Source organism: Hemiscyllium ocellatum, chromosome 24 (assembly GCF_020745735.1).
Source record: "Hemiscyllium ocellatum isolate sHemOce1 chromosome 24, sHemOce1.pat.X.cur, whole genome shotgun sequence".
Taxonomy (NCBI): domain Eukaryota; kingdom Metazoa; phylum Chordata; class Chondrichthyes; order Orectolobiformes; family Hemiscylliidae; genus Hemiscyllium; species Hemiscyllium ocellatum.
The window spans coordinates 31,442,038-31,459,887 of record NC_083424.1 but is presented as its reverse complement, the minus strand read 5'-3'; the positions used below and the strand labels follow the sequence as shown (position 1 = coordinate 31,459,887).

At 41.2% G+C, this 17,850-nt stretch overlaps 1 protein-coding gene across 3 annotated transcripts in view; it reads left to right on the top strand.

Moving 5' to 3' along the window:
• The window catches only part of si:dkeyp-14d3.1 (transmembrane protein 132C), a 1,122,524-nt gene that overhangs the window by 1,041,155 nt on the left and 63,519 nt on the right, over positions 1-17,850 (top strand). For all 3 annotated transcript variants that reach the window (XM_060843670.1, XM_060843671.1, XM_060843672.1), the window contains one exon: positions 12,437-12,642. In XM_060843670.1, coding sequence (XP_060699653.1) covers positions 12,437-12,642 — 206 coding nt within the window. The remainder of the gene's footprint in view (positions 1-12,436; positions 12,643-17,850) is intronic.

Sequence of the window (17,850 nt, the reverse complement as noted above, 5' to 3'; positions counted from 1 at the left end):
CTTGCTCATTACCTCCTCAAAGAATTTTAATAGATTTGTTAAATTTGACCTCCCCTTGATGAAAGCTGTGCTGACTCAGCCCTATTTTACCATACACTTCCTAGTACTCCGCACACTCATCCTAAATAATAGATCCCAAAATGTTACCCACAATTGAGGTCAGGCTAACTGGCCTATGGTTTTCTGTCTTCTGTCTCCCTCCCTTCTTAAACAGGGGTATTACATTAGCCATTTTATAGTCTTCTAGGATCCTCCTTGACTCCAGTGGTTCCTGAAAGAATTTCACCATCTTCTTGTTCAGCTCTAGTTTCTTTTGGAGATCTCTGTCTAGCAGTCATGCTAGATGCTGATTGTCATCTGGAATGGCTTTTCCATTGTATCTCTCCATCCATTGACTGGCAGATAATCCACAACAGCACTCACTCCCGGCAATCACTGATTACCTCATACTAAGTTTAACCTCTTCCAGAGCAGTAAAAATGTCAACAGTGAAATGTATCTCTCACAGAGTATTCAGAATGTAGTTAGGAAACTGCTGCTTTCATCCAGCTTCATTTATGAATCACTAACCTCCACATCAAGTGTAATAAACACCTTTGCCTTACAAGTTGTGGCAACATTTCTTCAGTGATGGGGGAGTGAGAACTTTATTGAGACCCTTTAGATCGATGTATACTCTCAGATTGTCATGATTCGGGGATGGCAGCGTTGGACTGGGGTGTACAAAGATAAAAATCACACAACAACAGGTTATAGTCCAATAGGTTTAATTGGAAGCACTAGCTTTCGAAGCGTCGCTCCTTCATCAGGTGATAATGGAGGGCTCAATCCTAACACACAGAATTAATAGCAAAAATTTACAGTGTGATGTAACTGAAATTATACATTGAAGAATTGATTGTTAAGCCTTTCATCTGTTCGAATACAATGATAGTTTCACTTCTTTCATATGTAAATCACAAAACCTTTTTTTAAAAAGTTGCATCCTCGGGTTAGCTGTTAACAATGGTGATAGCCAGACAATATGTTGAAGGTGTTGGCCCCCTGTAACCAGGAAAGATCCCAAAAGGATTACGGATCACGAACCCACTTAAATCTATCTACAACACAGACTATGCAGAGAGACTTTGCCACCGCACCTCTTGTAAACTTCTCAATCATCTCGTGCACCAAGTCTACAGCAGGTGCCACAACCTTGAAATTCAGATGGAGTCCACATCCTCAGCCTGCACTCAGGATACATCAGTACAATTACGTGACATTGCCAAACAGACAAGGCGACAAAACTGCACCACGTACATGCACGCCAAGAACAAAAAAACTGGAGAGACTTGTCATTCTCACCAGTAATAGCAAAGCCCACCCTGGAACCACAGTAGACAACATCATCACTGTGGGGAAGTCTATTATCAACTTATCGGACCACACCCTTCGACCAGAAGAGATTGAAGTCCTGAGTAGGGGTCTCAACTTCTGCCCCACTGCCAAAATGGACTCGTTGGTTTTCCAAAAAGGACTAGCCACTCTACCATACGTCAGGAGCGTCTCAGAACTGACAGCCAGACTACTGCGACCCTTAGGACTCATAACAGCACACAAGCCAACATCCACGCTCAGACAACAACTCACTAGAACAAAGGACCCAATACCCAGCATGAGCCAAACTAACGTAGTTTACAAAATACCATGCAAGGACTGCACAAAACACTTTATAGGACAAACAGGAAGAAGCTAACAATCCGCATCCATGAACATCAGCTAGCCACAAAACGACATGACCAGCTATCTCTAGTAGCCATACACTCAGACAACCAGCAACATGAATTTGACTGGGAAAACACCACTATCATAGGACAAGCCAGACAGAGAACAGCCAGAGAATTCCTAGAAGCATGGCATTCATCCCCAAACTCCATCAACAGACACATTGACCTGGACACCATATACAAACCACTACAGCTGAAACTGACACCCGGAAACGGCAAGAACATCCATCAACAGACACATCGACCTGGACCCCACATACAAATCACTGCAGCTGAAACTGACACCTGGAAGCGGCAAGAACAAACCAATATAAATACTGGAAGAAACATCAAAGCAGCGCTTCACATGAGGCTCCAACAGCACTGATGATGTTCCCTAGCCAGGGAACGAAACGTTTGCAGCAAAAACTTCCAGCTCGGCGAGCAGAACCACAACAAAGATTACTCCCATCATATAATCTCAACTTTATTATCCAAGCCTTCATTTTCAGGTCACCATCCTAAGTCACTTCACACGTGTCTGTGAAGAACATGATGTTGCACAAAGCACTGATGTTTATTTGACTCTTCACATTCCCTTGATGTTCACTTGCAGTTGCAAACCATTGATCACCTTTAGGCATGGCGATGCCTACCTGTTGTATGGTATGGAGTGTTTGTCAGAATCATTGGTTGAATCTTTCCAGAGACCATCTTTATTGGCTTGCTTTACTTCTTTCCAGCTAAACACTGGCATACAAAGTGGTTCAGCTTCTTTGCGTTAAAATGCTGCTTCCCCCACATTGGATGGGCTTTCTTTTCTGTTGTATGATGTCCTCCACAGTAATTACATCCTGCCTCGATCTTTCTGCTGGTTTGCCTGATAGTTATTTCTTCCTTTTTTCTCAAACTATTGTTCTCATTCAGCCTAGAATATGTCTCAGCATAATGGAAAGCCTTGACTCTTCTCCCGTTAAAGTTCCCTAACTGATGACTGACAATCTTTGAGCTTCTACACATATCAGTATCTTCCTTGAGAGTAAGTGTCTGCGCTCTCTGCAGATGTGTTGTCATGGCAGAGCCTGTGAAGCCTCAGACCATTCTATTCCTGCTGAGATCATCATTCGGTTGTTTTTCTCTGAACAGTAACTTTTTGTTTATAGCCACAGTTTGGATAAACTGATTGTGTAACCAAAATATCTGAAATTCCATGATTGATCGAGAAAGGCCCCTGAGGCATTTCATTTGAAGGAGGGAAATTATTGGAAGAATTTGTATTTGCAATGTTAATTCCATTGCTCTGATAGAAAATGTGATGTGTTGATCAAATCACCTCAGAGCTGTTTACTTTTCAAACTACAAGCTTAAACTCAATTCTCGACAGAATTTCTGGTCTGCTAATAAAATTGTGCTGGAAAATCCTGACAATGTATTGTGACCATAATAACACACACATCTACATCAATGATTCCTCAATGCACCTAACAGTTCACAGAAATTTGAAACAAGATCAATTATCCAGATATCGAGTGACAACTTTGGGCAATTGAGAATTGAGGTGCAAGGTTTCAAGTTTCACTGAAGAAAATGTGTTCGTAGCAGTAAGCTGTTATTACGTTGAAGTGTTTCAGGGCCACCAAATGTGCAACATAGCAGGGGATTCTGTTTGGATCTTGCACTGTTCTTCCTCAGCCAAATTTCATTTGGTCTATTACAGCTCACTATTCCTTTTGTACAAAGAATTATTTGCAAATAGTCATGACCTTGATCACCTCCATTTAGCTTTTGTTGTTCTAATCAAAAGTGCTCCAGATTCTGTCATTTGTCCTGGCACATAAGGCCTCATACATCCTTAGCATCATCCTAATAAATCTGTTCTGTGCCCTTTCCCTAGTTTTGCCACTCCTAAGTAAGAAATCCAAAGATGGACATCACATTCTGCCACCAAACCTTCATATTACAGACTGTATTGACATCCAAGTGTTGACTGAAATATGGCCTATTATGTAGGACCTCATGTTTTGTAACATTGTGACCCTTGAGCCATACCTTGGCTTTTCTTACTATTCAGGCAGCATCCGAGGTTCCTTGCCTGACCTACTGCGCTTTTCCAGAACCTTGGATGCTGCCTTGACCTGCTGCGCTTTTCTATCCTTGGATGCTGCCTGACCTGCTGCGCTTTTCTAGCAACACATTTTCAGCTCTGATCTCCAGCATCTGCAGTCCTCATTTTCTCCTTTTCTTACTATTCCTCTGATAACATTTCCTCCTTCAACCTCCTTCAGCCTGCTCCCCCACCTTAACCCTCCTCAAACTCTTGATTGTCTGTCACCATCTCTCCAGAGTTTCCCTCCAGGATCCCCTCCCTCTTTTCTGACCACAGCCTCTCAATTTAATGTCTCCTTATCCTGTGATTATCATCTACATGTCTATTTCTGTTTTATTTTCTCCTCTGAATTCACTGTTTCCCTAATCCCATTTTTTCATAAACTGCATAAACTCTCTTCCCACTTCTATGGTTACAAGTTGGCCTCTACCTCTGCTATGACTTTCTTCATCTAATTGTCTCAATTACTGTCAAGACCATAGGGACTTAGGATTGGGCCACTCGGCACTATGGCCCTGTTTTGCAATTCCATTAGATCATGATTTATCAGCACCCTGACTCTAAATACCAGTCTTTGATCCATGTCCCTTGATACCAATATCTACCAAAAATATATAAGTCTTGAAAAGTACAATTCACCTAACATCCACAGTCATTTGAAAATAAAATATAGTACTTGATTTTTAACTTCTTCAAAAAAAATTCATTGAATGTGGGTGCCATCGACTAGTCTTGTGATTATTGTCCATCTTTAATGCCCCTTCAGAAGATAGTTTTGAGCCAGGCCCTCCAACTACTGCAGCCAATCTGATGAGTACACACCCATAGTTCTGTCAGGTGGTTGTGGAATTTTGACTGAGCAATAATGAAGGAATGACAATATCATCTGACGTTTAGCACAGTGTGAAAATTGGAATGGATTTCATAGGTACTGGTGCAGTTCCTGGTGGATCATGAATAATGCTGGAGGAAAAGTGATTGATGATCTAGAATCTATTATACACAGTGTCATTACTAAAGCCACTTCATTTTTTGAGATTTCATGCTTAGAGGATGATGGGCAATCGCTCATTTTGGAAAGACTGAAGAGATTCCTGGATTGTTTCTTTTAGAAGGGGTCACTGAAAAGACATGGGGACATTTTTACAAAGAAACCTCTTGGAAGTCGCATGCTTTAAGATAAGTGTTTAGATTTAGTTACTAGAAGCCACACGCTTGGGTTTATAGCTACTGAGAATGATGTTTTTGGTTGGACAATGTTAGGTGTTCATTTGCTACCCGATTACCCTTCTGCCTTTCAGAGAAACCTACTTTTACAGGAACCCTGATTCAACTGTTCTCCTGCAAAGCTTCTGAATTTGCAAAGTTTCCTGAAGGAACAATGTCTGCAAAGGTCAGAATGATAACTGTCAACATGAGTCAGGATGCCAACTGAAAGCCATCCTGAACATTTCATAACTTATCATTCTTGTCCTTCAAAACCTAACAGCTATTGGTCAAAGTGTTTTTCTTTACCCCCACTTTCCTGCTGGGAACTTCTCTTTCTTTAAATACTACAACCTTCTGAAGGGCAACTAGGGATGGACAATAAATGGTGGCCAGCCAGCAACATGCACATCCCACGTGTGAATAAAAAAGAGAAAATTCAGCATGCAACTGGAAAAGTCATAGTTCCATGACTATGCCCAGGATTTTGCATAACTTCACAACAGTGTCAGTTTGTTGAAAGACAATTGTTAATATTTCTGTTATCTGGATTACCTTCTGAAGTTTGAAATCACACAACACCAGGATGTTGCTTGGTGCTTCCAAATAAACCTGTTGGACTATAACCTGGTATTGTGTGATTTTTAACTTTGTCCGCCCCAGTGCAATACCGATTCCTCCACATCACTTCTGAAGTTCATATCCCTATCTGATGTAGGTTCCCCTTTGCATTAGATGTCAGTGACTTAATGTCCTATACTTTCTCCCAATAGCATTTCACTCACACAGCGACTCTGTTACTACTCTTCCTCTTACATTTTTTCGCACTGTATGGTGTGTTCCTTGGGATACTAGGTCCAGCAGTTTATTCCTTCGAACATGTGGGAGGGAGAATGGAGGGACAAAAGTCTGAAATGTTTGAAAAGTACTTCTTTGTAACCTGCTTCGCTAGCAAGATCATTTGTGTTTTCAAAAAAGCCTATCTATTTTGTCTCTTTTCTCTTGTCAGTTATATATAACCAATTTTGTACCTCGGCTGCTCTCGTAGTTTAATTAGGAATAGTTTGTCAGGGAAGGATTCCAAATAAATTTTTTCTGTAGTATTCATTGGTGTCAACTGCAAAGGGCAACATGGTGGCTCAGTGGTTAACACTGCTGCCTCACAGCATCAGGGATCCAGGTTCAATTCCAGCCTCAGCCAACTGTCTGTGTGGAGTTTTCATGTCCTCCCTGTGTCTGCGTGGGCTTCCTTCGGGTGCTCCAGTTTGCTCCTACAATCCAAAGATGTGCAGGTTAAGTGGATTGGCCATGCTAAATTGCCCATTGTGTTCAGGCTAGCTGGTTAGACATGGGAAATGTTGGGTGTGAATGTGATGCTTTTCAGAAGGTTAGTGGAGACCTCCTGGGCCAAATGGCCTTTTTCTGTAGGAATTCTATGATCAGACTTTGAAATGTTCTTACTTGCTGAGGCTGCTGATGCAAGATCAGACTTGAAGTAAAAGTTTCACTCTTCAGTGTAAGTACAGCTACAGAAAATTGAACAATCTGGGGAAATTTCTTTATAGTGTGATGGTTGTTGACCATGTCGTGCTTTGGCACAGATACTGGTTGAAGCAGAGACTGTTGTATCTTTTAGGGGAAAATTGGAAAACTATTTCTAGCAGAGAAAAATAACAGGCTCTGTAGTGATGCTAAGGTTGTGAGATTAGTTTTGGATTGCTCTAGCAATGAGTCACATGGACATGATTGCTTTGATAGCTTTCCTCTTTGTTGAAAACTTCTATAACTCTATCTTAGATAACCTTAACAAGTGTAGAACAGTGCTAGCTAAGAAATGAACTTTGTAACTGTGAAAAAATCCATGGCTTTGAGGTTTCCCACATGGCATTGTGGATTAATGGGAAAAAAAAAGCAAACAAATATATAAGAGAATAAAACAAGACAAATGTTGAAGTATTTTAAAAATTCTTTCAAGGAATATGGCCTTCACTGGCTGGGCCAGCATTTATTTGCCATTACTCTTGTGCTACTGCCTGCTGCTCTTGAGAAGATGGTAGTAAACAGCCCTCTTGACTTACTGTAGTCCATTTGGTGTTGGGACATGCACAATGGTGTAAGGGAAAGATTTTCAAGATCTTGGCTAAAAACACTGAAGATACAATAGTACATTTCCAAGTCAGGATAGCGAGTGGCTTGGAGGAGAACTTGCAGGTGATGGTGTTCCCTTGTGCCTGCTGCCTTTGTCTTCCTAGATGGCAGTGGTCACCTGTTTGGAAGGTGGTGTCTAAACAACCTTTGTGGCTTGTTCTAGCGCATCATGTAAACACTCCTGCTATTGAGCAGAAAGAGTGGACGTGTGTGCATGTGGCGCCAATCAAATGGGAGACTTTTTCCTAGATTGTGTCAAGCTTCTAGTGTGCTACTGGAGCTGAACTCATGCAGTCAAGAGGGGAGTATTCCACCACACACCTGACTTGTACCTTGTAGATGATGGCCAGGCTTTGAGAAGTCAGGAGGTGAGTTATTTACCACAGTATCCCTAACCTCTGATCTGCTCTTATCACCACAAAGGTATATGGCTAACCCAGTTCAATTTCTGGTCAGTGGTAACCACTGGGGGTTTCAGCAATGATTGATTGTTCAGGGGACATGGTTAGGCTCTCTCTTATTGAAGACAGACATTGCCTGGCACTTGTGTTGCCCATATGTTATTTGCCATTGGATACAGTCCAGGCCTTGCTGCATTTGGACATGGACTGCTTCAGTTTTTGGAGGAGTTGTGACTGGTGTTTAACATTGTGCCATCATCAGCAACCATCGCCACATGCTGGAGGGAAAGTCATTGAAGCAGCTAGAAATGGTTGGGCCATAGATACTAACCTGAGGAACTCCTGCAGAGCTGTCCTGGACCTGAGACGACTGACCTCCAACAACCATGATCATTTTCATTTGAGCCAGGTATGTCTCCAACCAGTGGACCCTGATTCCCATTATCTCCAGTTTTAAAGCCACACTCTGTTCATATCCTTACTCCAAGAGGAAGGAGCATGGAAGGAGCTATGTCAGAATGATGTCAGATCACATGGAACTAAAGTATGTGTTTGTGTTTGTTAGGCTTCAGAAGCTTTGCAAATAGTTACATTTAACAACATTCGTTAAAGTTTGCAGTGTGGTCCACACTTTTCTACATGGTGATAAGCGGTTCCCAGACCCACACAACGATAGATAAGTGGCACTAAGAGCACAAAGTCAAACCCTGGATACAGGATTCCGACAACACCACATGGGAAGCCCAGCATTCTGATCCCAGAAGTTGGGGGAAATGCCTGAAATGAAGGTTAGCGGTGATAGGGAACAACAAGTGACTGACTTCAAGGTCTACCTTAACGCCAAACCATGGAAAAGGAAAAGCTGTGCAAAAGGCGATGAAGCAAGTCAGAAGGCCCTTAGTGGAGAACATGACAAGTAGAGTTAGCACAAAATGGGTCAATCAACTGGCCACAATGAGTAAAACTTCTCAGTAAATCAAAAATGCTTCATAAGGATGAAATGTGCACTGAGAAAATTCACTGTCAGCAAGTACATGAAGGAACGAGGCGCACTCTAGCCCATGCAGGAACCCCGCTCAGAAAGTTTTATAGAGGAGTGTAGGTTCAGACAGAGAAACTGGGTCATGGCAGCAGCAGCACAGAGAATTAAGCAACAGCCTGTGGCCATCCCACCAGTTAGTGTCACAGAGGGGCAGAATGAGCACTTTCTGGGGAATGTTGCAGGCTGCCTGCAAGATTTCAACTCCTGGATTAGACAGAACCACAGGGTGTATTCTGGCATGCAAATACTATTGAAATGCTCTGGAAACCAATTACAATGTATACTTCCTTCTCAAGGGGAGGCAGTGGCATAGTAGTATTATCACTGGGCTGTTAAGTCAGAGACTCGGGTACTATTCAGGGAACTCTGCATTCAAATCCCTCCATGAAACATGGCGGAATTTGAATTCAATAAAAATCTGGAATTAAAAGTCTAATGATAACCATGAATTGATTGTTGATTGTCAGGAAAAACCCACCTGGCTGACCAATGCCCTTTAGGAAAGGAAACGGCCATCCTCACCTAGTCTGGCCTATATGTGACTCCAGATCCACAGAAATGTGGTTGACTCTTAAACACTCTCTGGGCAATTAGGGAGGGACAACAAAGGCTGGCCTAGGCAGTGACACCCTCATCCCATGAAGGAATAAAAAAGCAATGTCCGAAAGGAGCTCTGCCATAATGAAGGCAGAAGAAGACCCATTGTCTAAAGAATCAGATGTATGACCTCACTCTGACATGTCTTGTAAATAATTAGTGTTTAAAAAATTTTACTGTTGACTTGTGAGATTGATAGGTGTAAAGTACACCTTTCTACAACAATTATGCTTATAGCTTGAGAACTTTTTCATTGTTCTGCTGCAACAGGATAATTCTGCCTCGCATTCACATTAACTGGCCCTTTGGTGGCAACAAGCTAATAAAAGGTAACAGTTCTTCATCCTAAACGCAACAGTTTTCAAAACCAGACATGGATGCTTGGACGCTCAGAGGTTTTTTGCCTGGCAAATTAGTATTATGGTCTCTAAAACATGTTAGGTATGTCACAGATCTACTGCATCATGTCAGTCAAAACTGATTGTTCGTTCACTTACATCATCAAAATGATGAGACGTGACAGATTTGTCTTTCCCACAAAAATGTTCTACAGGGAAGTTCTTGTCAGTGTCAAAGTAATTCCTCATCCAGTCCGTCTTTCACATGTTAGATGCTGCATAATGTGAGTTAAAAAATAAGAACCATGGCTTCTACAGTCCAATCTGGGAAGTTGTTGAGATTAAAGAACATACATTTCAATCCTTACCCCATCAGCTAAAGTGTGTTTGGTTAAAATCTTACATAGCTTGACATTTTTAGTGTATTTAACTGGGTTCCTTGCTTGCTGCTTGTTCAGGTATAAAGCTGAATCTCAAAATCTTATTGACAGGTAGAGATTTCTGATATGTCAGTATGCATTCCTCTTATCTCTCTTTCTAACCCTCAGGGGAGATAGCAGTCAGATGTTTTGGCTGGCTGACTAAGAAGTGCAATGAACTATTGACTAAAGCACAGTATTGTGTGACAACATTGTATAAACTGTTTGTAGAAATCTGCACTTGTTTAACTTCTTCAAATTATAATTCAGTACTAGTTGGCCATCAAGGATAGAAGAAAACTGTAATGACAGTAGGAAAGAGATTTAACGATATTAGAAGTATGTAATAAGTTGCACAGAAATTGGCTGAGTCCTGACTTCAGGTGCAAACCCAATAGTAACTAGTGTTCACATGAAATCAGTAAGCTTGTGTCCTCAGTACGATGTGGAAACAGGCCCTTCAGCCCAACCACTCCACATCGACCCTCCAAAGAGTAACCCACCAAGATCCATTTCCCTCTAACTAATGCACCTAGCACTACGATGAAGGGCTTTTGACCGAAACATCGATTTTCCTTTTCTAGCAACATACTCTCAGCTCTGATCTCCAGACCTCACTTTTGCCCACCTAACACTATGGGCAATTTATCATGACCAATTCACCTGACCTGCACATCTGTGGGAGGAAACCGGAGCACACAGAGGAAACCCACACAGACACGGGGAGAATGTGCAAACTCCACACAGTCACCCAAGGCTGGAATCGAACCTGGGACCCTGGTACTGTGAGGCAGTAGTGCTAACCACTGAGCCGCTGTGGATGACAGTCATGGTCAAAGAGGCAATGCAGTAATGGAGATGGCAAAACTGGACTAATTTGTCAGCATTTTGTATCAGGGTTTAGGCACCTGTGATGTTATTAATCTGCTATGCAACTGCGCAATACTTGAGAGTAACTTATAAATCAGAACAGACAAGTAAGTCTGCTCAATTCAAGTATTCTGAATATATCCATTTTAGTGGTGTGTTCCATTCTGTTCCCTGATAGAAAGTGAGTGAGTGACCTGATTTGTGATTACTGGTCTACAGGTTAATCCTCCTGGCTCATTACCCTGTCCTTTTAATATGGTTAATACTGGGTTACTTACCAAACGGGGAATGAGACAATTCTAACTACATTGTGAATGAGTAACAATGATTTAACTCTTTCATTCATCCTTTGTTTCTTTTATTTTGTTTGTCTCTTTGTTTACGTTGAGGTTGAAATTGTACCCATCAAACTGGGTGAGCATAATTCTTCCTTCAAGTAGCAATTAGGGAAGCTCATACACATGTGTTAAGGTATTTGTAATATCAGGTGATTTCATTCCATTTGTGTCTCATCCCTTCTTTCTTGCCAGCTGCCAGCTTCCCTGTAAGCCCCCTGCATGCCTGTTCATTCTAGGGATCTCAGATACTTGGTACTGCATCATCCAATGATGAAATCTATCTTGAGACTTTTTTTTTGCTATCAGTTGTATTTTGAGAAGGGGAGGTATTTTTGCAATTCAGTTGTAGGAAAGATTTCCTGATATTTTTACATCCTCTGAAAATATATATACAGAGTTTTGAAGCTGATGTATTTGGGGTTTTACTGGCTGATGTTATTTTATTTTGGTTCTTGCTGTGTGGTTATGTTAATTTTTCAGCAGTTCTCAGTGCGTAGTCAAGAGGATGTTATGTCATGCAGAGCTATGACAGATTCAGCTGAGTTGGGATTGTTAAGCAATGCTCTCTGGAGCAGTTGGTTTAAAAGTGAACACTGATGACATGTTTGTGTAGTTGAGATTTGAGCTGGCTTACATTAATCCAAATGCTACACTAGAAATTTCATTGGAAAAGATTGTGTCCCAATTTGCTTAGGCAGTGACACAGCATTTAGGAATGGTGTAAGTAATTGCAGAGTCATTGTCAGTTCTTCAGGCCTAAAGTGATGCCATTAATATTCTCAATCAGAGATACTGATATTACTATTTTGATTGTAAACGTGTTTATATAATGATGAAAGGTTGAGATTTAAACAATTGCTGATTTCAAGATTCCAGTTGTGTAAAATTGCAAGTATAAAAAGGGGGCAGTATTTTTTCATGTTCTTAATTATAACTGCCTCCTGGACTACTATATTCTAGTCAATATTAGCTTACAACTTAACTAAATTTTTATGTTCCAGAGTTATTTGATTTTTTTTAATAAGATCGGTGTAGCCATTTAAGTCTCACTGCATTCCAAGGATGATGATAAAGTAAATTATTAAGGAGCTTTGTAGCTTTAATGGATGATTGTGTCGGTTTTGAGTGTGGGACCACTCAGCTGAGTGTCTGCATCTGTCTTGTGTAAAGTGACATTTTCATCTCTATGTTGCTGTACTGATTAGACTTTTCCCCTTTGTCACAGGTTTCGGAACGATGTGACTATGTTTTAGTGAACGGCAAGGAGATGCGAGGCAAAGTGAATGCTATTGTCAATTTTACTTATGAGCATTTGAGTGCACCGCTGGAAATTACTGTTTGGGTGCCTCGTCTTCCCCTTCAGATTGAGGTCTCTGACACTGAACTCAGTCAAATCAAAGGATGGCGTGTCCCTATCGTCTCAGATAAAAGGTATGAATGATAAGAAAAAGTATAACTGAAGCAATTGACTATTTTTCTTTTTATTTTAGATATAAAATAGAGGTTTTAAGCTAGCTCATATTATAAGTGCTTAATGGATATTGTGCTCCTCCAATGGCAGCCCCCACCCCCACCCACCTCAGCATCTTGCTATGTTAATTCTGAAACTGTGCCACAGTATTCTAAATATACAGTTCCAAGAAATGTACACAACAGAGGCAGATAGGTCTGTCTGATGGGCCCATGCCTGTGTTTCTACTCAACACAAGCCTCCACCCTCCTTATTTCATCTACCCTATGAATATACCAAATTTTCCTTTCTCCCTCATTTGTGTTCTGGCTTTTTCTATTCACCTCAACTATGTTATGAGGTAGCAAGGTCCATTCCACCCACTCTAAGTCAGGAAATTACTGCTGAATTGCTTATTAGTTTTAATTGTTGTTGTGTCACCATAGTTTAGGTTAGAATGGTGCTGGAAAAGCACAGCAAGTCAGGCAGCATCCCAGGAGCAGGAAAATCGACATTTCGGCAAAAGTCCTTCATCAGGACCTTATGAAGGGCTTTTATCCGAAATGTCGATTTTCCTGCTCCTCGGATGCTGCCTCTCCTGCTGTGCTTTTCCAGCACCACTCTAATTTAGACTCTGATTTCCAGCACCTGCAGTCCTCACTTTTGCCTAGTTATGTCACCATAGTCTTACCAGACCATAGGGGATGCTCTCTCATGAGAGAGAGAAATGACTGGTGGTGATTTAACCCACAAGGCCTCAGACGAGGGAAGATGTTGAGAAGGAGAGTCCTTCATAATAACCTCAAACCAGTGACGGGAATTGAACACATGCAGTTAGCATCTTGCTGTTCTGTAAACCAACAATCCACCCAACTGAACTAAACTGATTCCCTTAGTTTTAATAGTGACCTTCTATTGATGGCCCCTTGTAATAGATCCTATTCAAGTGGAAAAAATAGATATTCTGATCACTGGACGCTTAAGACTTTTACTTACTTTTTGTTGATCCAATGTGTTTTTTAAAAGTAATTAGAAGTGCTGTCAACACTCTTCTCCCCCAACCCAATGTCCCATCACCTGCGTAAATACTATCTTTTCTTTGTTGCTTCTCATTCTAAGGAAGTGTCACAGAACTCAAAACATTAATTCTTCACAGATGCTGCCAGATCTGCTGAGTTTCTCCAGCAATTGCTATTCCAGGTTTCCATCCACAGTTCTTTATTTTATATGAACTTATTCTGTATGGCTCATTTATGCATTGTTTGTTTGCATATTGTCAAGCAACTGAAAAATGTCTAAACCAAGAAGATATATAAAGTTATGTATCCAAATTAAGAAGCCTGGAGTAAACAGAAACTCCCATCTCATCCATATTTCCCTCATATCAGACACAATTGCCTGAGTAAGGCATCATATTATAGAAAGAACCTTTATGCATATGATCACAGATATAAATTGCATTGAATCAGATCATTGATCACTCAACCACTCAATGGCATGCATTAAGTTCAAACTAAAGTTATTGCACAGCTGTTTTGATCCTTGGTTTTTCCTCAACGAAACAGGAATGTTTGGCAAATACTTTCCAGGGTGATCTTGTCCCTCTAATTATCTTGAATACTCATATATAGACTGGTGTCACTGAGTGAATAAATCACTGTTCATTCATCATTGGGGTCAGATCATATAAAGTGTGGGAGCTGAATGAAGATTTGTGCACTTTGTATCTCTCACTGCGTCTCACACGTGCACACACACACCATGGGTGCTGGGGAAAAAAATAAGCACTATCGCAGTTAGGCGGTAGTGTGGGGGGGGGGGGGGGGGGGGTTAAAAACAAGTGTGGGAGCAAAGTTGGAAGCAATTAGAATCAACAAATCCAGTTTACATTGTACATCTAAAATCTACAAAGCATTAAAATTTGACTTTCCATCGATGGAGGTTGGGATTGCAGGGCTGGTAAAAATATCTGAAATAGTCATAATCCAAGTTCCAATGATGTTTGCCTAATGGAAATTGCCATGTGATGATATTTTAGTAACATTATAACATCATTACATAGGTTAATTACCATTGATTTTGAAATATTAACTGTATTACCAAAATCTATTGTCAAAGTATAGTAAATTGTAAATCATTCTCTTTAGCACAATCCACTATACGAATAGTGCTAACGGCATGAGTTAGTGTGTCTAGCAATACACTTCAGCTGCTAATGATCTGTCAAATTAAAGTGTTGTTTTTGCCTTAAATATCCTGCATTCCTTTCAATAAAATTGTATCTAATGCAGTATTATGCCTCTGCTGTTTTGGTGGGGTCATACTTTATAAAGTAAGCAGGAGACAAGGTCTGTAACTACAGTACTCCCATATAACTACAACTACAGTTTCTATTCCTGAGAGCTATCTCTTCTAGAGATTGATGGAGTTAAAAATCACACAACATCAGGTTATAGTCGAACAAATTCAATTGGAAGCACACTAGCTTTCGGAGCGACAATCACCTGATGAAGGAGCGTCGCTCCGAAAGCTAGTGTGCTTCCAATTAAACCTGTTGGATGATAACCTGGTGTTGTGTGATTTTTAACTTTGTACATCCCAGTCCAACACCGGCATCTCCAAATCATGAGATTGATGGAGCTTCAATGACTATGTGTTGTATCTGTTTACAGACTACACAATGAGTGGAAAGATTATTTTGCTTATCATGTCCATTTTGTTCAGTTAGTGGGACTCAGGCTGCCCCACTGGCCTAATGGATTGGCCTCCGAAGCCAGGGATTGTGGGTTTGAGTCCCACCTTGGGTGAAAGTAATTTTTGGGGAAGCTCAATGGTTAGCACTGCTGCCTCACAGCGCCAGGGACCTGAGTTCAATTCCACCCTCGCGCAGAGTTTGTATGTTCTCTCCATGTCTGCGTGGGTTCCTGGTAAGTGCCTTGGTTTCACATACTGTCTAAAGATGTGCAAGTTGAGTGGATTGGCCATTGTCAACTGTAGCTCTGATTCCAATTGGGCTTGTAAATCTCAGACTCCTACATTGTAGAATCCAATGTAGAAACTATTAATTAATAAAATAAAGCCGAGGCTGAGGAAATAAGGAAATATTTGAGCCTGAATTGTATATGGATGTTCTTGGAAGCACGTCTGCTACTGGACTCTATCCACAACAGCATCTCACACTGGGAAGAACTGTGGTGGAAACCTGGGGGAGACCAAGTGGTAAGAACAACTGCTGTCAGCCTGCTTATGGAGAGCTGAGGAAAATCTTAGATCTCAATACAAACAAATGTTAGTCATGATGGAGTGAGTAAGGAAAGCTGCTCCAAAGCTCAGTTGAAAATATGATGTTTAAGAAGTTGTTTTGAGTGAATAAAAAGTTTAGGAAGCTGGTCTGAGGGATGAGAACAAAAGCAACTGAAAGCTGTGGCACCAGAGGAAAACAAGGGGAATGACAAGAGACCAAAATCAGAAGCCTGAAGGCCTTGGAAGAACTTAAAGAAAGTGAGAGGGACAGAGAAATGAGGCAAGGCCATGGAAGGGTTTAAAAATGAGGGAGAGAATTTTAATTCTGAGAGAACATCCAGGCCAGTGATAACAAGATTCACAAGCAGCAGTGATTTCAGAAATCGATACAGATCACAACATTTGGCAGATATAGAAAGGAATAAGAGAGGCCCAATGAAGAAAATGAATCCAGAATTAATACACATGGGGGTGAGAGCTTTTAATTGGGAGTCAGGGTGCGGTTGAGGCAATGATGTCATGGTGTTGGAAATGAAAACCCCCTCAGAGATTCAAATTGAAGGAAGAAGTCTTGTGAATGGGTGTGATCATTTGCTGCCTTCTGGTTGTTGGCCTGTCTTCCTGACACCATCCTGACAGGAGCTGTTTTTTCTAAGGCAGAAGAGGAGGGTGACCAGGCTCTTTGCTCACACACCAATTAAAAGCTTGTTAAGGCCGACCATCAAAATGATTCAGTCAGCCTCTGGGTGTCGCCAGAGGCATAGAAGTGCAGTTCGGCTGCCTTGGGGAGTCCTCATGGTGGCACACTAGGGGGAGAGGAGACCAGTGCTCCAGACCGGCTTTCAGGCCCTGCCTGACTGCATGTCTGGTTTCACCCACAGGCAACATGTGGGTAGACTCCCTGTCTGAAACCATCGCTCACCTGCTTTGGAGCATTTTTATTTTAATTCCTAAGCACTGACAAGAGATTTCTGCCATCTTGGGCCACAGTCTTTCTTACTTTCCTGAGAAGGCAGCCTTCCCATCTTTACAAGGCTGGGGGAGCCTCCTCTTTGTCCTCCCACTTTGAGGACCCGCCTGCTATCTTTAATTGGACAACAATCCCACATTCTGACAGGTTTGGGAAAATGTCACATCATGGTTCTTGTTCCCAACTCATTATGTGCTTCAGACTCTCACTTGATGTTCATAGTGGCATCCTGAAACCTGCAGGAAATATCCTGTCCAGGAGCTTTGAAACTCAGTACCTGTACTGATCGCGATGCCATAAATTCATAGTGAATTCAAGCTGACCAGTTGGTTAAGGGGAGGATTGGAGTCAGTGATGAGGGTGTGGAGTTTACAATGGAGCTGAAGACAAATATTGAGGCACTCTTTGCATTGAGAAATAGAGTCATACAGCATGGAAATGGCCCAACTCGTCCATGCCGACCAAGTTTCCCAAACAAAACTAGTCCTATTTGACTGCATTTGAGCCCATAAGCGTCTAAACTTTTCCTAATAATGTACCTGTCCAAGTACCTTTTAAATGTTGTAACTGTACCTGCATCTACCACTTTACTCAGATTTACTCATTCTTTATGAAGTGTAATCAGATACCTCAGGTACCATGTGACACATTTCCACCAATTTATTACAATGTTCTGGAAAAAAACGTTGCAATCTGTTAGTAAATCAAATTACAGCTTTTATGTTTCATTAGTTTAGACAGTTTATACATAACATTTATGTCTCTGAAGCTCTTCAAAGGGTAGCAGTTATTTTTTGGTACATTATTTATACAAGCCCCTAATTAGTAATTACAAAGATGACTAAACACTAATTAGCTCGTACATTGCTATATATTCCAAGTTCGAACAAGCCGTTAATTACTTGTTACTGCACTGTTGGATGGAAGTCTGCTGAAGATGAGGAAGTGTGAGCTGTGAACAGTTTTACAACCCTGT